Source organism: Fusarium pseudograminearum, chromosome 4, assembly GCF_000303195.2.
Source record: "Fusarium pseudograminearum CS3096 chromosome 4, whole genome shotgun sequence".
Taxonomy (NCBI): Eukaryota; Fungi; Ascomycota; class Sordariomycetes; order Hypocreales; family Nectriaceae; genus Fusarium; species Fusarium pseudograminearum.
Genome location: NC_031954.1, coordinates 5,607,659 through 5,628,610, shown reverse-complemented (window position 1 = coordinate 5,628,610; position 20,952 = coordinate 5,607,659). Strand labels below are relative to the sequence as shown.

The window sequence follows — 20,952 nt, the reverse complement described above, 5'->3', positions numbered from 1 at the left end:
GTAGATCAGCTTATGCTACTTAGACTATGCTCTTTAGGCTATTTATTTTTGTAACCTAAGACTTAGGAGGTCAACTTTTCTGCTACCCAGTAGATAGTAGACAATCAAGTGCGAGGCCAGGATACGAATAATGGCCTAGCCAGGCACAGCCTCTGTCCAAGGTCGTATGCACTGGTGGCTTGAGCTGCCCGAGTCCAATACAAGATACTGAGTGGATTTGACGACCACTGAGCAGAAACTCAAGATCAATTGCCGTTACTTGTCCATCCCAGTATGAAAGTCAATCATGCATCTGCCGACGCCTCCAATACACCAATACAACGTCTTTTCTGCCGCCAAGTCTAGACACCAATCCGATCAGGTGATGGGCAGGATAGAAGACAGGAGAATCCCCCACCGTTTCTTGAACCTTCTCTGCTACTCTTTCTACATGTGTTGGCATCATTGACATGTTGAATGATCGACAGATAAGAGCTGAACAGTAGCTTATACCTCGGCCAAAAGTGGGACGATAGAATGATGCACCCCGGCTTCGGCGTCGGTCCCCGTCTTTCTCCAGGTTTCCTTCCCAATCATACCCTGGGATGAGGTCTTGGACCATCGGCCACTGTATCCGTAGGCTACTGTACTTGTATCTGACATCAACAACTCCTCATCATCTCTGATCCATCCATCAAACCTCTAATACCGTTTCTCTTTGCTTAATTGCGTTTTGTATAGCCTCAATTCATTCTGCTTGAACCCATAATCAGTTCCTTTTCTACGTAGCAAAACAGTGGCATCATGGCAAAGCCGCAGACTGCCAATCTTCCCCTGATACCACTTGCGCGAGGCACCATTCTCCTCCCCGGCCTCGTTCAGCGCATCCCAGTCTCGTCAAACCGACCCGATATCCCCGCCCTGCTCGCCCACGTGTACGAACAAGCAGCTTCCAAAGGTCCCGATACGCGCATCGACAGCATTCCCATCGCTTGTGTTCCGATCTCATCTCCTCTCATCAGTGGCAATGGTCAACGACTTATTGGCGATGCTGAAGAGATAGATCCGGCCGCGATTGAGAACGTGCTTCCTGGCTCTGCCAAAAAGGATGATCTCTTTACGTTTGGCGTTGCGGCAAAGATCATTGGCATTGATGGAAGGGGAACTGGTGAATTTGCCTTGCGTGTTGAAGGCACTGCCCGCGTGCGCATCGAGAATTTTACACGCGAACGTCCTTACTTCGAGGCCAAAGTGACATATTTCCACGAAGACAGTAAGCCGCCTCGTTAAGCCTCCCCTTCATTACTTGTGATTGACTGTTTTATCCAGACAATGTTACCGACAAGCAGGCGCAAGACCTTTTCGCTCTCTTGAAAACCCGATCGCGCGAATTGGTCACGATCTTAAGGATTTCTTCACTCCTTCCCCGAACCCGCGATGGCCCGGTTCTTTCGCCAGTACTCACCAGACGACTCGAAATGCTCATCATGAGGAAGGAATTACACGAAGCCGGCCTCCTTGCCGATTTCATGGCCAATTTGGTCGAGAGTACACATGAGGAGAAGCTTGAGGTTCTTGCAGCTCTGGACGTCAAGGTTCGCCTCACCAAGGTCATTGAGTTACTGGAGCGTCAGGTTGGTGGCATTAAAAACAACTTCAAGATCACCACTTTCACAACCATGCCCATTCAAATACTGGATCGATTGAACGAGAACCAAAACAGAAAGCCAGGCTCGCTTCCCCAAATCCCAGGCATGGCATTTGTTCCACCCAATGGACAAATGCCCGGTGGCAACGATCATAACGACGACCAAGAGGCCAATGAGCTTGATGAGCTCAAGCGTAAGCTTTCGAGCGCCAAGCTTCCTGCCGAAGCGGCCAAGACCGTAGACCGCGAGTTAAGACGTCTGCAGAAGATGCAACCCATGAATCAGGAGTATCAGGTCACTCGTAATTGGCTCGAAACTTTGGCTGAGATTCCTTGGACAGCCACCACAGATGATCGTTTGGGCCCTGAGACTCTGCACAGAGCGAGGAAGCAGCTCGATGATGACCATTATGGATTAGACAACGTCAAGAAGAGGCTCATCGAGTATCTGGCTGTCTTAAGGCTTAAACAGTCAATCAACGATGAAGTTGAAGAGAAAATCAAGGAAGCAGAACAAGAGACGATCCAGTCTACTGCTAACGAGCAAGGAAACCAGGAAAAGCAAGACAAAGAAACCGCCGAGGGAAGCCCAGCAACCGGGGATGCCACAAAGCCAGAGATGGCCAAGCTCGAAATCCTCAAGTCCCAACGTATGGTGGACAAATCTCCCATCATGCTCTTGGCAGGTCCTCCTGGTGTGGGCAAGACCAGTCTTGCGAGATCAGTCGCTACGGCCCTTGGCCGCAAGTTCCATCGCATCTCCCTTGGTGGTGTTCGTGATGAGGCTGAGATTAGGGGCCATCGAAGAACCTACGTCGCGGCCATGCCAGGCCTCATCGTTCAGGGGCTAAAGAAGGTTGGCGTTGCTAACCCCGTCATCCTGCTCGATGAGATAGACAAGATTGGCCACGCAAGCATCCATGGCGATCCTTCAGCGGCCATGTTGGAGGTTCTAGACCCAGAGCAAAACTACAACTTCCAGGATCACTATGTCGGTATGCCGATTGACCTTTCCAAAATTCTTTTCATCGCTACCGCCAATAGCCTTGACACTATCCCTGCTCCTCTTTTGGATCGAATGGAGACCATCTACATTCCTGGCTACACAACACTGGAGAAACGACATATTGCGATGCAGCACCTCGTTCCCAAACAGATCAGAGTCAACGGTTTGGCTGAAAGTCAGGTTGCCTTCAACCAAGAGGTAGTTTCCAAGATCATTGACTGCTACACCCGTGAATCCGGAGTTCGCAACTTGGAGCGAGAGATTGGTTCAGTCTGTCGCGCTAAAGCTGTTGAATACGCCGAAGCCAAGGATGCGGGTCATATAGAGCATTACCGACCTGAGCTGAGTGTAGAGGACATCGAGGACATTCTGGGCATTGAAAAATTTGAAGAAGAGATTGCCGAAAAGACTAGCCGTCCGGGCATTGTGACAGGGCTGGTGGCTTATAGTTCCGGGGGCAATGGCAGTATCCTCTTTATTGAAGTTGCCGATATGCCCGGTAACGGACGAGTTCAGCTCACAGGTAAATTGGGTGATGTTCTCAAGGAGAGTGTCGAGGTCGCCTTGACTTGGGTCAAAGCACATGCATTTGAGCTGGGTCTAACACCAGAGCCTACTACGGACATTATGAAAGAGCGTAGCATTCACGTTCATTGTCCATCCGGTGCTATTCCTAAGGACGGTCCTAGTAGTGGTATCGGCCAAGCTATTGCGCTCATTTCCCTCTTCTCGGGGAAGCCGGTGCCACCGACAATGGCGATGACGGTACGTTGCCATTCAATCCTTCAACTCGCGATAATCCAGTATACTAACAATCATCTGTGCGACAGGGCGAGATTTCTCTCCGGGGCAGAGTTACAGCCGTCGGAGGTATCAAGGAGAAACTCATCGGCGCCCTCCGAGCTGGCGTCAAGACTGTGCTACTTCCAGCCCAGAACCGCAAGGATGTTAAAGATCTCCCACAAGAGGTCAAGGATGGACTCGAAATTCTTCACGTCAGGTAAGCCATCTCTGTCCTTGATTGAGGTTTTCGTCCTACACTCAACCCTGCCACATATTATGCCCGAAGACAAGAGTTATGTTCCACTAACATATGTCTTGAATAGCCATATCTGGGAAGCCATCCGTCTCGTCTGGCCAGACTCGCATTGGGCCGAGGACAGTAACTACCGAGGCATCGAGAGTCGGCTGTGATGCACCCAGCAGAGCCTTTTGTCGGCTATGTCACCGCTTCACGCATATTGACTGTCTTGTCGATGCGCCTTGGCCTGCTCCGCATCCCTGAAACGTCTCGCGGCGACCTGCTTAACTGCGTCACAAATTTCTACTCCTACCAGTGCGAGTGACATACTTAATCTTACAGATGTGGCCCAAATCGGCCCCCTTTGCGACGCATCTATCCGGTTCACCAAACGGCTGCTCGTCCCACAGAACCCCCTATCCCGTGATCTCACGTTGTCCTTCCCGCCAACTTCAGCCATTCTATCCCTTGCGCATGCACATGCTTGTTTCCATTCAAGACAACTTGGTGAGCTTGAGTGTGGCGTCTTGTAAGCTGCATGCCTTTCTCAAGGTTGTGATGTATCTTATGCCATCCTTTCTACCAAATTTTGTACCAGACTGGCACGGTCAAGGTAACGCCGCAGCGAGCCAAGCGAGTCTGGGTTTGTTGTGCTACGCTAGGGGTACAATCGGTCAAGGGGTGTGGATATGTCACTCGATTTGAGATATGTCTCATATCCTTCTGGTGCTAACTTCCGGGAATCGTTGGGAATGAGTCTTGAATGCGAGACATCGGAACATCTCCGGCAGGCACATCCCGAGCTGGATGCACAGCTGGCCAAATCATGGTGCCGGATGATGAGCGAGATGAGTTGTGATTCAGGAGTTATTGTCTTGCTTTGTTTCCTTTTTCGGTATGCCATGCCGATGTAATGCCATGTGTATAACACGATAAATTCCATCGTCCTCAGTATTTAAACTTTGACATATCGTCGCTCTCTAGGTATCCTGTTTCAGCTATATAGTCCATGGTAGAATGTGTGGTGTCGCATGGCGGCCGCTAAGTCTTAAACCCATTTTCCGTGCACAAGAATTGCTCTTGCTAATTGACAGAGTCGCTGTAACAACAAAGGGGGCATGGTCACTGGGCAAAATGAAGATAGCATGTCAGACAAAGTTACCAAGCAGTGTCTCGCCGTGAACCGAAGTATCATGCTTTTACTGTCCGAGGAAACCAAAAGCATACACCGACCATTGAAGATCGCGAGTACCTGATATTAGAACTATAGGGTGGGCATATTTCGGTCCTAGGCTCAACGCAACCCGCAGGAAACGCCCCCGCGTGCGTGTCGAGTGTCAAATCATTTCTGCAGGCCGATCATGGTTCATCATGGCGGGTTCGGCGTCTGTCGACCCAGACCCTCGGTGACTCCAGGGAGGGAGGGAGAGACACTCAAAGAAGCAAGTGCCTGCGCCACATTTCCGAATGAACCATGAAGGGGAGGGAGATCCAGAGCAACGGGATGAATCTAGCGACCCGTTGTAAGACTTGTTTCATCGACGACCGAGGAAGAAGATCTGGGATGAGCGTCACAGTCGAGACCCGCGAATCATGCAAGGACCTGCTGGGCCAGGTTCAAGTATACGAGCTGCTCTCTCAGCTCTCAGTTTTCAGCTCTTCAGGTCGAAACATCAAGACCCAAACTCCATCCTCCGTGCGTATTGAATCGATTGCTTCTCGAAAAGCTCAGATTCGGTCAAGAGCCAAAGTGTCCCTTTGCTTTTTCTTACGTCACTAAGACATTTCATAGCGGGCGCAGACCCATCTGCACCATGGTCAACTCACCGAGACGACATTCGTACACAGCCAGCCCTCAATAAAGTTGCTTCTGGCTACGAATATCAGGCCATAACCAGCAATAAATCTGAAACAAATACGACTGCAAGACAAGCCCACAGAGAATTAAGTAAGTTTTTTTCAGTCTTTCAAATCGTGCCCCCTTGATATCCTCAAGATACTTTGACCGAGCATCATCGGCAGCGGTTCGTGTCATATAAAACTAGTAGATAAACAAGCTGTACCTAGCGGTCCAGGCCCTCAGGTTGGTTATGACACATGGGTTGTATACCAGGTATCCGTAATGCTTCTTGAGACAATAAGCCACATTGACGCAAACCATACCCTCATGGCCAAGGTTGCTAGACTTCATTGATGAATCGAGACGCTCAGGAGATACTACTCTCAGCTGTACGGGCATACCCACCCAAAGGGTCTCAAAAGACATATCGGCCACCTCACTTCTGGCCCCATTGCCTTGAATTCGTCAGCGGCCCCAATTGATGGCTATTACTATGTACCAGAATAAACGGATGAGGAGCCAGCCATGCAGTTACCCGCAGGGAGAAGGCTAGCACAATATGCAAGCACACTGCCGCGTCCCAGGCCTCCGGGACTGTGGCCATTGATGCCCCGTGTTGTACAGTATATGCCTTGGCGACTCCTTATTCTTCATTAGCCGTGCGCTTCTTGAATCAATGACAAGCAGATCTAAGTAATAAGAAGACGTTTGGCAGGAATGTGTGCTAAATGTTTAAAAACATGTATGATGACTGCGTTGTTGGGCTGTTGTCAGGGTGGTCTTTGCTGCATAGTTTCACGGCAGATCTGTATCAAGTCAACATTGAGTTTGTACTCGGTCACGAGCGCGGCTACTATACCGGCTAAGCTAGCACTTGTCAGGTCAATTTCCCTAGAGAAGAAGACAGGGTTAAACTAGAGGTCCTGCTCATCTTGGAGCGCAGAGAGAGCAACACTCCCCGGAATTTGCACCATGCTGTCGTGCGAGGATGCTTTCAGCTAACTTAACTCATAATACTCCTGCGACTCTGGCGTAATATCTGCCAGGTGACGTGTAGTATTAGCAACTAGAGGAACTTGATGACAGTGTCGGTCTTGGCTAAATTAGAAGCCTGGTCCCTGGAACTTAGTTAGACAATTAGACAGCTTCGAGTTCGACATGTCAGATCATATCCTCAGGGAACAATCCAGGCGCGGAAATTTACTAGCGCTGCACCAACTGGAACTACGGCACCAGCCGTCATAGTTGAGCCTGACAAAGGGCTGAACATTCTGTGCCAGTAAACGTTTGGGTTGAACCCTTATTTCCATTATGGATAACTGTCGCTGGCTCACGGACGTGGAAAGTCGAGATCAGCATGACATGGTACTCGTTGAAACTGCCAGTCATCCCTTCACTCATTCCTGATAATGATTTCTCGAGACGCTTGCCGGTCCTTCCTGGTCAACAGGGGTTAATGAGATGAAAAAAAAAAAAGCCCCAATTAATATGATCACATAGGCCTCTCTCACCGTTTTTCGGTTCTGTCCAAACTGTCGAAGGGTCGTGCCAGGGAGGAAGGGACCCCACCCCCCCATCTCCAAGCTGCCGGGCATCTTCGAATCTGGACTCGAAGAAATACGTGCCGAAACGTGGGATAGCAGGTTGAAGAGGCATCATGTGTCTAAATTGGGTTGGACCCAACAACTATCGTGATATTGCAGTCCATCGATGCCGCTTTGCGGGGTTTAAAGGACCCAATGAAAAGATGTGTACTAAGAACGCCATAACAACGCCGTTCGGACTGCATTGTTTTGGATCCTTTCGCAAAACAGACTGTGGTCGCGACCTTTGGGCTCGTACGATACATAGGTAAGCAACACCATAGCTGAATCGCCGCGATGGCGCTGCTACCCGAGGCATTCAAGCCGTTATTATGGCAAGGGAGGGAGTTGAACATAGACTTTGATAGTACAAGCCCCTAACTCAGTCCCCCGTTAGGAGGTGGGCGTTTCGATATTTCACGCCCAGCGCAGATGGGGTTTCGACGGCTGGAGAATCCCAGCTCGAGCATTAGGTTTGTTTTTGAGATGGTATGTACATACTGTAGTGGCAGCTATACGGATAACGAGGGCTGCTGACAGCAGGGTTGGCCTTGCACAGAGAGACGGAAAGGGGTCCATTGCCATGTGTATGTCCCCTGCCCAAATTGGTTATGAGCTTCCTAAGCGGCGCATATCATTACAGGGAGTGAACCAACCTGTTAAATCCCAGAAGGCTGTCCCAAAAAGCCAACAGGGGGAACGTGTCATGGTGGTCAATTTCAGAGCATGTCTTTTGGCTGAGCGCCACCCCCAAGCAAAATTGCATAGTACGTATGGCTTGGACGGTCATTGGGTGTAATTCCTGGCAAATCGGGCATTTCGCTAGGATAACATTATCCCAAGAAATGACGACAGATACGACTTGTTTTGACTTTGAGGGTGGTGCTGTCCTGAGTCGAGTCTTTCTGGTTTGCTCAGTCTGGTGCTGGTATGTATGTATGTGCGTTAGATAATACTATCCGATATATGCATGATCTGCAATGCTTGGATAATACTCCGCAGTATCACAATGAATGGCTAGGCTTATGGTCCTGTTTACTAGCAGCAGAGGCTTCTTGGACATGACAAGTCTGACTCTTGAAAAGAAGAAGAATCGCATCGCGTTAGATGAGCATGGGTATCAAGGGAACTTGACTTCCCGGTCAGGGATGCATCTCCGTTTATTTCCCCCGTTTGATCGAGTGGGTTAATCATCTACAAAGTCGTGATGAGCCGTTCAAGGTACCTTTTTGGCAGTGCCGATCCGATCAGACGTTGCCTGTCTGGGAAATAGGGCAGCCCAGGTGGTAGGTAGCCAGTTGACGTAGTCATCTTGAGTGTGTCTTGGCCAGAAAGGCCTGCAAATGATGTAGACTAAACGATGGGTGGTGTTTCTGTTTGACTTGAAAAGGCTTTGTTAAAGGGGAAGTAGTCAAGTCAAACACGAATTGCTGCAGAAGCAGGTAAGCATCTACAACCTACCTACCTATTCAAAGGGGACTAAACCTGCACCTGCCTTGGATCAGCTTGGATTGGGTCGCTCTTACAATAACGATCCATTATCTGACTGGGATTCTGCCATCTTACGCCGCAGTACTCTGTACCTACCTAGTATCGGCCATTCAACCCTGGTTCATTCCTGATACTATTGATACTATTGATACTATTTCCATAATATATTTACGCTTCCAGGCGGAGCTATCCACTATACCTAGGTAGATTCGAAAGGCAGTGGCAGATTTGGTTTGCACCATGTCTGTAGACTTAATCGCCAGGGAGGGGTTTATGCTGTGCTTCCAGCAATCTGAGTATGCATCTAGGTACCTAGGTACCTATCTCGCATCCGACACCTCTTTCGATGTGCGCGCTGTCACACCGGGAAAGGACAGGCCAAGGGGAATTTGTCTTTCGCAATTGCAGTTCGAGGCAGGACAGCGCAGTTGTCTCCATCTGATCCTTGTTGTTAAGCTCTGCAACATGCTTCCTCTAGGCACGTGCAGTACATATTATTTAGTGGTTTACCAGCCTTAGTAGTCTAGTGCTTCCTTGTCAGTTTCTTAGAGACATGGCTTGGCGAAATCTACATCAATCACAGCTGAACCGCCTTTTCGGAAGCTCTAGACCTTGATGCTTTTGCCACGATAGGAGCATTTCTTAGCGGGTGTCTAAGACAAGTGTGCCACACTCGCCTACCATGTCCGACAACGCCCGCGTCATGAAACCCCCAAAGAACATGACAGAACTTGCTTCTATAAGTCTTCCGAGTCTTGGCATCTCTAACGAAGTCAGTCATTGGGGTAATGTAATGGCCGATTAGTCTGTCTGTCTTGCCGCCCCGTCTCAGATGTCGCACGGGCGGCATCGCCAGTCAGATATGACAGCCTAACAACCTCAGCCAGCATCTGTAGGCACTGTCCGTGGTGCAACGTGACCGCAGGGATACAGAAACGGTACGGTGCGGTACGTCGTTGGCAACACCGAGAGCGTGGATTCGAGGCAAAGGTTTTCCTTTTGCCTCTCTGCATCTCTTTCTTACCCAATCACCGCTCTTTCAGCTGCAACCAAACTGAGTCAGAAAGCTTGCAACCCGCCTGCACACCAACGTCACAAGTACAGTTGCCCGACAGCCGCTTCGCTAGTTTAGCAGAGTCTGGCGCCCATATCCACAGCGAACCACCCAGTCGGGAGCACCACATTTCTCTTATACGAATAACTTAACCTTTCCGGAGATTTCTTTCAGGAACAAACCCGAAGCCTCGAGCCCACCCGTCTTGGCGGTTTGCTGTGTCAACAGCGCGCGCCATGGTCATGACGCCAGAATGAAAGGAGAAGAGAAAAAAGGGCGAGAGAAAGATAAAAGATAAAAGAAAAAAGAAAAATAGTTTTTCTCCCCCGGTATGGCCTAGATTTTCGAGGCCCTTCTGTGTGTATCGGCCAACTATTGCACGCACATTGCATTGTCGAAACCATCGCACTGCTGAGACATCAAGGGCAAAACGGCAGCGAGTTCCTTCTCAAGGGCTCCAGTACGTGCCTGACTCGCCCTTGCAAACCTTGAGAGCATGGTTTATCAGCCTCCTTTATCTAAATAATCATGGGCCTCACTTGAGAACACTAAGCGAAGTGAGTTTCGATATGAGCCTCTCTCGATGGTGAGACCGGATATTGATATGGTATGTACAGAGTAGAAAGGCTGATGGAAACATTCCATACTTGTCGGGCCCGACATGGGAAAGTTTTTTAGTGTTTTTTTCCTTCTTTTTTTGCACTTCAACAGGGGTTTTGTTCTGTCGGCGCGACTGCAGAAAGCAATATCCCTGACATGGAAGCCGTAAGCCACAAATGTTTGGCACCTGTCGTCATCCCCAACCACATGTCGGATGTCTCAGGTCAAGTTTGATGATTTGGCGACTGAAGAGTTTGGCGGTGATATGTCTACAACTAAAACTTATGACTCGAACCTTGTCTACCTAATCATCAGTTCTCGACCGATAAGTGGCTTTGGCGCTAATTGATCTAGGTGAAATTTAAAGACTCTGACAAGAACAAGCAATTTCTCAATTCACATACACATGGCCAAGTGAAAGTTGTTTCCAGGGGTGCCTGAGTTTTCTACATACTAACCCTGCCTAGTAGTCAGACCATTAGAATAAGTCCCGGATCTACCGTAAACTACTCATGTCTTACCTGCAGTGCGGACAATTCCATAGCATGCTCTAGACCACATGGCACGCCTGTAGGAATCATTAGAACCGCTCACCGATTGCTACGGCCGTGCGACTTCTTCATGATCACCATTCTCTACATGACCAACAGGTATGTAGAACTTGCAAAAGGCTAAGTCATACTACGACGACGGTGACAGTAGTGGGGTTGTTTCGTGCTATTACATCGGTAGGTAGCTGGGAAGCAGGGTAAGGAGAGGAAGACAAGATGAGGGGAAAAAACTAAGCGAGTGAATAATATGGCAGTCTCCAACCCTGACATCCCAAGCGATTAAGATCTGTAGATCACGCGAGCTCTTTGCCCAAAACGACCAAGAACTGTCACAGAATCGTCCTGAGTAATATTAAGTACGCATGTTGTAGCAATTTGACCACGGTCCGCTGATCCACACTTTTTCAGCTTTGTTCTGGTCCCTGCACAGAATACTCTAAGGGTTACATCGAAGACGTCGACCGACGTAGCGTCTGACAACGATCGCGCGCAGGTTGGCATGAGGGAGTGAGTACTGATAGGATTGGTGCTGTTGTTTTGTTCCCGCATTGCCCTGGTCTTATTATTAGTGATGTCGCCCTTTCTGACTGATGTGTTCCAATATGACCGAACGGTGGCTCGGGGATACAACCAGCTTACCGTACCTTTAGCAGATCTAACGGTCGAAGCTAGACCCAAGTCAGACTCGTCTGCTGCAACCACAGCAAAGTGACAGGTCATCCAATGTAACTTCCTTCAGAGTTCAATTTCTCCGAGATAGTCTTTACGGCGATGTAGCCACTGAGGAATGATTTAAATAGAACATGTCCGAAGTCACCCTCGTGTGAGTTGCGTCGGCTTGGTGCTTTTCATAATCTCTGAGTACTACGAAGAGAGTGAGATATCAAACAAAGCAATGCAGGTCTTCCTTTTTCAAGTTTGTCGGGATGAACATGAACAAACATGGGTAAAATATTATCGAGCACAGGCCAGATACTTAGCCCTCGTAACAAGTTTCGATATGCTCTGCTGACCAGAGCTTGACCTGGAGCTACCGCAGTAGTGCGGCAGCTTTTGTCGTCGTTGCCCCGATTACAGGGTCTCTCCCGAAGTGCTGGTGAGCGAGCGGCCGCTGTGAAGGAGTGCCGATGATGGCTAAATATGAGCAAGGTTACGTTTTGTAAACGGGGTAGATATGGAGGTGCAGGCACGGAGTAGGGCAGGCCACATTCTTCCCGACGGAAATTTAACCATGGGCACAGACGTCAGCGAGATGTCCGATACTGTTAGTGGGGTGTTTGCGAGACTATGAAAGGAGTTCCTGCCACCAGGCAAGCCATATTCTGACAACAAGGGTGCCCAACCGATAGGACCCGTCACCGCCCACTATAGAGTTGTTAATTGAGATCTAGTGCTCATTAGGATGGAAATTTTGTGTGCTTATGTATCATGATGCCCCGCGATAGTATCTGTACTGTCGCATATGCCCAGACGATGTGACCTGGTTCTTGGTCTGTGTGCGCAGGGTCCAGATCTATTTATTGCCTGGGTATAATCCAATATACCTGATAGGACATCTGGACTCGTTGGCGGTTGGCGGTTGGCGGAATTTGAGATTGCGCTAGGTGGTAGCCGACCGTTGTTAAAAGTACAGAAAAGTACAGGTACGTAAAGAAAGGGCTGCACGGCAAGTGTAGTGAGAGCTTCATTCGTGGAACGCCCGTTTCTCTTTAGTTCGGATGCAAGCTGAAAGTTGCAAGACTTCGCAACAGAGTGAACAGAAGCCCCTCCCAGCCAGAGAGAAAAGGGAAAGAATATGGTGAGCAAGCTAGTTAGAGGGCAATGGTTCAACGTTCATTATCATGCTCTCTTGGTGCTGTACCTAATCAAACAGAAAGGTTCTTGGCTTGTCTTAAGCGAACACTAAGCAACTGAACACCCTGCAATGACAGCTATATAGTGGAGATGAACCACCACGCACCTAACGATCCGTCGTCGCAAAATTGCTCGAGCCGGTGCAGTATCATGGCAGGTATCCATGGATGGGTGCGGAAGTTGTTCTAGATCTTGTCGCTTGACGGTTGGGCCGTTCAGAGCCACTAACACCTGCAGACGCATAGTTAAGCCAATTGGTTCATAGAGGCTTCGATTCGTGTAAGCACATAATAACGACTTCACAGCAAAGCAGTCGCGCGATCTCAACGAATACTAACACGCGTCGGACTGTAACCCTATCGACTAGGGATACTCTTCAGCAGTCAGGGTCCTTGAAGTCTTGGAACCTGACATGCGCCACCAACAACGTCCCGAATCATGTGCTTGTAAGCAGGAGGCCCCCACTCGATAGTGGGAGCCGATGCGGCGTATCGTCTTGTGCAGTGCAACAATGCTGTGATCCCACCGCTGAACGGGAGCGAGTCTTGAGTCGAGAGCGCAACATGAAAAGAAAGAGAAAAAACCGAATGACAAGGATGCGGCCGTGGTACAAACGTAACGTCTGACTGGGGCTAAACCTTGCACCCTGACACCAGATCTCGCGGCATTGCACAGCTGAATTTCTCGGCATGCCTGTAACGTCAATGAGGCATCGATAGTAGAAGAGATTGTGTCGACAAGCGAAGAAATAATATCCTGTAATAAGACGATATTGCTTGGTCCAGGAACCAAGGTTCCCATGCACGAAGACGACAGTGGCTGAAAGGTAAAATGTGGTAAGCACGGCCTAGCGATGATGTAAGTATGTATGTATCTTGGTTGGTACTATATTTCCATACCTGGCGCAGGTAGCAGTCACGTAGCAAGGATGTTTAATCCATGCAACTGCCTTCTCCGTGGAATTGAAGGTGTAAGACTAGCATCCTCTCGTTATGTAAGTTTGGGTTAATGAGGAAGGCGACGACTCGACGATGGGATGGACCAACAATTGAGTACCTTCCATGTATAGACACGTGCTTCCTGCCTGATCAATTACAATAAGATCCATACCCTAGTAGGTACTATCCGTGCAGGGTCAACCAGACCAGACGAAGTTGAGATACGGGAAGGAGCCTCAGAAAAAAATAAAAATAGCCAACCATGATCGATTCGCCGAGGTTTTATTTGCTCAATATAGGTGCAATGTGCAGCTTAGAATGCAAGCTCGGTATAGCAACAATATTCCTATCGTTCACGTTGTCGCTACGCCGTAGCTGTTTTGGGTTTCACGATGCTGGCTAACCAGCACTAAATTAGAGATCTAGGGTGTGTTATCCTAGGTTATCGAGGCTGGGAAAAGCGTTAAGATAATGGATGTTGAACTTTGCCGGCCAGAACATCATAACGAAAGAGGACATGTCGTTAGGTTTGGTATCGCCTCGACCTAGGAGGGAAAAAAACAGAGACCTAGCAAGCCTCTAAACTCCCTTGGTAGCACGGTGTTACAGAACTAATAACGTGCCTACTTATGGATATACGCTAACCAGAACCCTCGCGGATATCGTCAAGCGAAGACATAGAAAAGGAAACTCCCGAGTTTCAACACATCCTGTTCGGATACATTCTCTTGAACCACCATAGAATTATGTATGGTACCCATCAAATCTACCAACCTCCCTGCTACCCCTAACCTGACTACCCTGGCTTTTGTCAGGACCCCAGCATCAAAGAGTAATGACAGATATATTGGAAGGCTTCGTAAATTCGGAGCCCCGGCTGAACAATTAATACCGCTGCTAGTATCCGTAATTTTGCTTCATCTTCACCCACGGATGCCATTGGAGACCCTCGTTCCTGGTGCCGAGTCGGGCAACATTAGCACCGAACATGAGCAGTGACTGACGATGACGCCCCCAACAATGACCAACTCGTTAAGCTTGCTGTTTTAAAATTTCCGGTTCTTGGACCCATCCGCGTAGATGTGCCACAACTATGGATATAGACAACGGGAACGGCCTATCCGTAAGCTGGTAGATGATTTAGTGGTAATGGATACGAATCCAAGACCAACCTCAACCTGGTCTTTCTGTCCTTGCACAGCTCTGAGCCTATCGGCATTGCACAGTGTTTGCACTGCAACTATCGATTGATACACAATGTTAAATTGAGCATCGACGGCGGGTAATAAAGAAGCTCGGTTAACGCTTTGATGTCCATGATTTTAATACAGTTCAGCTGCTTGCCACGCGCGTGGTCATGGTTCAATTGAAATGCCTAATAAAGCTCAGCCCACTTTCTGCACCGTACATCCTGTGGGTTCGCTCACTAGCTTCCCGTTGCTCAACTCCATCTGGCATTTTCCCTTGACGGAATCATTACCGTTCTTTTCGCTTGCTGGTCTGATGCTTCGACGTGATGGGACAGCGTCACAATACCTTGCAGGTACGGCACCTGGGCACCTCGAGGCCTGGACTCCCTTCTTTTTCTTTCTTTTCTTTGCTTCTTACTGTTCTGGTTCATTAGAATCCCCAATCTTCAGGGGATGTGCATTGTGCCCTGGGGCATATCCTCGTTGTTCTGTCTCCCTTTGCCTCTTTGGGTTGCTGGAATAACCAACAGCAATTGGTATAGCATCCATACCCCCGTTCCAGCTCTCTAAATAGTAGGTTAGTAGCTTGGCCTCCTGTCCCGATCCCTGGTCGTCAACCTACATATGTGCATCATGTGTCCCTTTCTTCCAAGTTCTTGTCTTCCGATACAACAGTCTGCATCGTAGGGTCACTGAGCAGTCTGGCACTAAGTAGCTGCTTGTGTCAAAATATTTTTCTCACTACACCCCTCCCCCCCTCGACCGGGCGTTGAGCACCCACGACAACCTCCACAACGGGCATCCACCAAAACCACGGTATCTCCACAGACACTGAAGTACATTACAGTACACACCTAGCCTAGCTTGCTCGTCTGGGCTGGACTGGGCTGGACTGGCTTGCTCCATCGCGCATGTCCTTACTCACGACGAGACGAGACAAGACAAGACATTGCTCCATTGTACCAGCCAGATTCAGGTCGAACTCCCCATACACTTACTTACATCCATCCGTCTGCAACTGTGTCTGCGGTACGGATACTGTACATCAAGTATATGCGCATCTGTTTCTTTCGTCCTAGTCTCGCTCGTGGTCTTAGTCTCAGGCGTCGCTTCTGTCTTGGGACTGCATTCTCGTCTTCTTCCCAGCAAGATCAAAGTGTTTTTCTTGCTATAATGGCTCCCGTTGCTATCCTGGTCGCTTGCTAGCTAGTCTGTTTTCCTTCTTCATACTGCCCTTCGTTCTGTCAATTCCATCTCTTCGGGACAGCCGATACCGAGCCCAACCAGTCGGCGCGGGCCCGACTTAACTACAGCGGCTCCCTCTCCATTCATGATCCTGCTCCCTTGTTCGTCTTGATCTTGCCTTACACCCCCACTATCAAATTCGAAAAGTATCCTTGGCTGGTTAATCACGACCGTTCTCTCGGTGTTCAGCAGAAGCAAAACGGAAAGTTAAAAGAAAAAAGTCTAGAAGGTTGCTACCAGCTCCATTCTCTTTCTATTGCGCCTCGCAAGGTACCTCTCCTGCTCACAACACACTACCCAATCGACGCCGCATATTGTGTCCAGTTCTGCACCAGAAATCCTGACGCGGATGAACCTTTGGCTCATCTTGCAAGACCAACGCAGGCGGAGAATTATGGTTATGGAAACCTACCGGAATCCTTGATTGACTTAACAGCCACTCTAAAATCCGAGCCAGGGTCCCTCTGCCCTGTCACCAACCCCGATCCATCCCAGCTGCATCTCAGTCGCGCTGCCACCCAGGGAAGCTTTTAGTGCATACATAGTCACACAAAAACCGACCGTGGGCCACCGTACAGCCTCTGTTTACAGTTTGATCACTTGTGTTCACGGCCTACCGGCCAGCAAGGGCCCCGAAATCACTTACTCACTTGTCCTGTCTTGTCCGGTTCCGCCTCTCAGGTTCCGGTCCTGGATCTCTGCGGTTGGCCGCCTCCGTCTCGACCTCCCAACTGCACGGCTTCATGCTGTATCACCAAGACTTCTCCAAGATCCCATCTCGTAGTATCACGGTGCAGCATCTCGTCTCACGCCTTCTCGCCCTCACACTCGCTTGTCGACTTCTGGACCTTGACTCGCTACCACTTCTACGATATTGTTCCATCACAACAAAATCCATCTCCAACTTGTCCAATTTCTTGTATTTCTGCCACATCAGCTTTGCAGATCTTCGAAGCGGGGCAGTCTTTCCTCCCTGATCAATTTCAACAGCTTCGCGGCCCCCAACTCGATAACTCTCGGCTGGTAACGAATTGCCAAATTGACGAACATATCTCGACCCGAGGAAGCTGTATCTTAACCCCTGGTGGTGGTACTTGACAGGTGGTTTGTTAGCAAGAACTCAGCTCAACTCACCCCTAACCCGTATATGCCTAACCAGCAGCATAAGAACGTTGCAAAGTTTTCCCCCAAAAAAGGCATCTTTTAGTTGTTGCTGAACAAAGGTTGGAGTGTCTCTTTGTCCAGCCAACTGATAGTGTAGCAATTCTGTCTCCATGCTCACCAAGGGACCCCTCCTCGATACAACCTCCCTCCCCCTAGGCCAACGCCGCGGTATCTCAGACCTGGCGCAAATTGCCCTAGACCTGACGTGGGCCTCCGAGAGCGCAAAAAACGACACCATTGCTCGGTATCGAGCATATCCCTCTCCGCCTATGTCAGGATCTCCTCCTCTTCCCCCGAGACAGCCTCAGGACAGCGGCGATCGCAGGCAGCCACCGGTGGGATACTCAGCCCCCAATCAACCAGATACTTATTGGAGCAACTTGAGCCAACAGCCACCGGCCGACAATCGAGGACCACCCAATATGCAAACTACGTTGCCAAGGTTATTTCAGCAAGTGCCTCCGGATCACTCGCCATTTCCTTATCGACGACCAGACGATCCCGCATCTCGACATGTTTCGTACATCCAGTCCGGGGCACCGCCCATGTCACAGCAAGCAGGTTATATTCCACCTTCAGCTCCTGGGGTGTCTTCGCCCTACGCATCTTCGGCTCGGCCTTCAATCGTCGAAAACCAATCAATGACGTCCCCAAAGTCGCAAAGGAAAACCAAAGGGCATGTTGCTTCTGCCTGCGTCCCCTGTAAACGAGCGCATCTTCGGTGAGAGATCTCTCCCAGTTACCCGCGAGCTAGATTTGCTAACATTTACCCAGCTGCGATGGTATGTTTTCGAAAAGATTTCTTTCTCTATTGTCATGTCCTCCCCAGGAGACATCATCTTCTGTACTTGGGAAGCGGTGATGTTTTTTCCACGGTACCCTGGTAGCAAGCCTTGAATGGCGATAACAAGCTTCTGTTTATGTGTTTTCATGTCGAATTTGATTTGATGCTAACCCAGAGCGTAGCGCAACGGCCTTGTTCGAGATGCATCACCAACGGGAAGGAAGACTTATGTATCGATGTTCAACATAAGAAAAGGGGACGACCACGGCTGAGGGACGACCGTGAAACTCGCTATGATCCTTCGAGGTTCCCGCACCCACAAGATGCTGCAGTGAGACGACCACTCAGCATATACCCGTCAGGGGCTCCAATGGGACCTGGGTAAGGCGAACTATACATATTGCTGACCTCTTGGAGTATGTGCTGATAGCTTGAAATTAGAGGAGAGCACATGAACCAACGATATTCCGAGAGAACACATAGCATGGAAGCTTCTACCTACCCGCCACATTTACCGAGCGGCCCTCGAGGCGCCGATCCTGTTGCTTTTTTGAACATGAAGATGGATTTTGCAAAGGCATCGCCTGCCTTTATGGAAGCTGTAGGCCAAGCAGAGCTTCAGGGGCAGAACTTGGTCGATGTGGTCGTACTGACAGAGAGGGAGAAGGTGGCGTCGATTCGGAGCCAACTGATCGAGGAGCAAACACGAAAGGAGCCGAACTATTTGCCCCCAATTCTTGGCCGACTTGACCGCATTCTCCAGGGACTTGGTTTCGGGGCGGACGAGATTGGACGATTTCAGCTTGACCGACACGAGTACCTGACTTTCAGAGCTGCCGACGGGCAGCCTAGACAATATCCCATCCGACTCGGACTTGCGAAGGAGGGCACGGTCTACTTTATCGTCATGGTGCTCAGCGTACCAGTTCGGCATGCCTATCCTCTGCCATCTTCGCCTGCCGCAAGGGAAGCGGCGCACTCGTACATCTCTCAACCTCCCACCCCACAGTCTGTGTACAGAACACCCGTGCCGCCCACGACTCCTTTCGACATGACGAGAGGCCCATTCAACGAAGTGCCACTGGTATCCCGTCCTGCTGCAGGCCCCTCGACTCAGTTGCCTACCAGTGCAAATCATGGAATCGCTGTGGGGGCTGGCGCAGCATCGTACGCAGCGTCACCAGGCCGTACAGAATATCGACCTCCCCAATCATACAACGTCCCGCGGAGCGAGCTCCCTCCTTCGAGTGCATACCGTCCTCAGTCAACGTTCCAACTTCCGCCAATCCGCGCTCAACCAGAACATCCTGGACCACGGCCCACTGGGGATCAGAAATGGCCGCACGAGGACCGGCCGACACGGGTTGATATTGGCGGCTTGATTGATAAACCCGAAAACCCAGCTCAACCATGATAGTACTGCTGTTCGTTGTCCTGCGGTCTAACGGGGCCGAAGATCAAGACTTCTAGACGAGCAAGGCTTTGGCGGCGCCCTTGCATGGCTGGCTCATCGTTTGATTTTTATTAATTTGATTTTAATGTAAGGGAATCTCGCACTCATGCACACATAGCATGCACTGTATTCCTGTTATTATGATTGTGTCTTACATGTTATTATACTTATGCGGATCAGACAGCCCAGTTGAGACGGGTAGATAGTGTTGGTGGAAGCATACGGAGCATTTGCAGCCGACGGCGTTTGAGTGACGGGATCAGGACGACTGTAGATTTGCATCGTCAAGAACGATGAAGCAGCTGAGCCGATTTAAGTTGATCTGGATTTGTTGGACAGCTTTGTATGATTGGAGGTTCATTACCTAAATGAGAGGCATTGATATATTGGATGATGCGATGAGCTTTGGGGATGGTTGGCGAACAAAGTCAAAGTACTGTAATGTGGACAAACTCAGGGTCAAATAGCGCGAAGCAGAGTCGGCAGGATAGAAGAAAGAAACTACGAGTCAGGTTGAGTAGCAAACAATGGTTCAAGAGGTGTATTGCGGGACAATGAGATGCGTAATCGCACGTGTTGGTGACACGGGGGCGCAAGCATCCATCATGAAAAGATGGGTATGACAGTGCACATTAACCGTCCAAACAATGCGCCACTGAAGGAAGACAGGTACGGACAGGGATTTTCAAGGCCAATAAGGACCGGGAACAGTGCTAGGAGCATGCAACATTGAACGAAGGATAGTCCAATAGAATGGCATGGTGCTTGACAGAGTATCCAAATCTGGCCCGTTCATGTTTATGCCGCTCTACTAAGGTACCTGTGCTGGGTATGTATGTGTAGTATGTATGTACCGTGTTTTGCGGGGGGATCCTTGGGGGCGTGTGGTTTGAAGAGACGATCACGGACGGTCAAGTTCCCGTTCGTCCAGAGTACCTACGTTAGGTATTCTTAATTCTCCGAGCCGTTTGATCTTCATAACGTCCGCCCCTCTAGCACGTCTGCGGGAAAAGGAAAGGACCAAAAGATATGCAGAGATGGATGGGAAGGGGTGTGACAAAATCTCAATTTGGACGCGGAGGTAAGTCCCGACCCCCCGATAGCGATAGCGGTGGCGTGTGGCTGTGGCGGCGGTGCTTCTACGGGCACTCGTTCTTTATGTTATTGTACATAGAGGTAGTAGGTGTTTGTCTGTCATAATATGACATCAGTGTTAATAATATTGGGTACTATCATATTTATCAATGTAACATGATCTACACTTGATGCATCTGAGTTGCCAAGTTTATAATGAGTTGATAATTTGTATGGTTCCCACCCAATGCTTGACACCCGTCCTGTGTATAAATACAAATAGAAACAAAGAATAACCAACACCAGAAACAAAACGAGAAAAACAACGATGAATGAAAAATTCAATAAATAAATCAGGTGCAGTGATGTTATCCGAACAACCCGTCTCGCGACGCACAATTTTATCCTGTTTTGTCTTGTCTTGTCTTGTCTTTGCAGTGATGCACTCATATTCTCTCTCTTTTTTTTTTTTTTTTT

The 20,952-nt window shown here is 49.3% G+C and overlaps 4 protein-coding genes across 4 annotated transcripts, besides 2 other annotated features; all 4 read left to right on the top strand.

The window, feature by feature from the left end:
- Nucleotides 1–783: 783 nt before the first annotated feature.
- FPSE_06115 (uncharacterized protein) lies at nt 784–3,827 on the top strand (the record flags this gene model as incomplete). The annotated part of the gene is made up of 4 exons (XM_009259233.1): nt 784–1,252; nt 1,309–3,398; nt 3,464–3,633; nt 3,740–3,827. The coding sequence occupies 4 exons, from the start codon at nt 784–786 to the stop codon at nt 3,825–3,827; spliced, it is 2,817 nt and encodes a 938-aa protein (XP_009257508.1).
- Nucleotides 3,828–5,128: 1,301 nt separating this feature from the next.
- Nucleotides 5,129–5,848, top strand: FPSE_06114 (uncharacterized protein; the record flags this gene model as incomplete). The annotated part of the gene is made up of 3 exons (XM_009259232.1): nt 5,129–5,177; nt 5,447–5,602; nt 5,730–5,848. The coding sequence occupies 3 exons, from the start codon at nt 5,129–5,131 to the stop codon at nt 5,846–5,848; spliced, it is 324 nt and encodes a 107-aa protein (XP_009257507.1).
- Nucleotides 5,849–9,250: 3,402 nt separating this feature from the next.
- On the top strand, nt 9,251–9,487 carry FPSE_06113 (uncharacterized protein; the record flags this gene model as incomplete). Its single annotated transcript, XM_009259231.1, has 2 exons — nt 9,251–9,340; nt 9,452–9,487. The coding sequence occupies 2 exons, from the start codon at nt 9,251–9,253 to the stop codon at nt 9,485–9,487; spliced, it is 126 nt and encodes a 41-aa protein (XP_009257506.1).
- Nucleotides 9,488–9,874: 387 nt separating this feature from the next.
- Nucleotides 9,875–9,938: a repeat region.
- A 7,336-nt stretch (nt 9,939–17,274) lies between these two features.
- FPSE_06112 (uncharacterized protein) lies at nt 17,275–19,362 on the top strand (the record flags this gene model as incomplete). Its single annotated transcript, XM_009259230.1, has 4 exons — nt 17,275–17,885; nt 17,939–17,946; nt 18,131–18,329; nt 18,390–19,362. 4 exons carry the CDS (start codon nt 17,275–17,277, stop codon nt 19,360–19,362), a joined length of 1,791 nt encoding a protein of 596 aa, XP_009257505.1.
- A 1,514-nt stretch (nt 19,363–20,876) lies between these two features.
- Nucleotides 20,877–20,908: a microsatellite.
- Between the last annotated feature and the right edge of the window lie 44 nt (nt 20,909–20,952).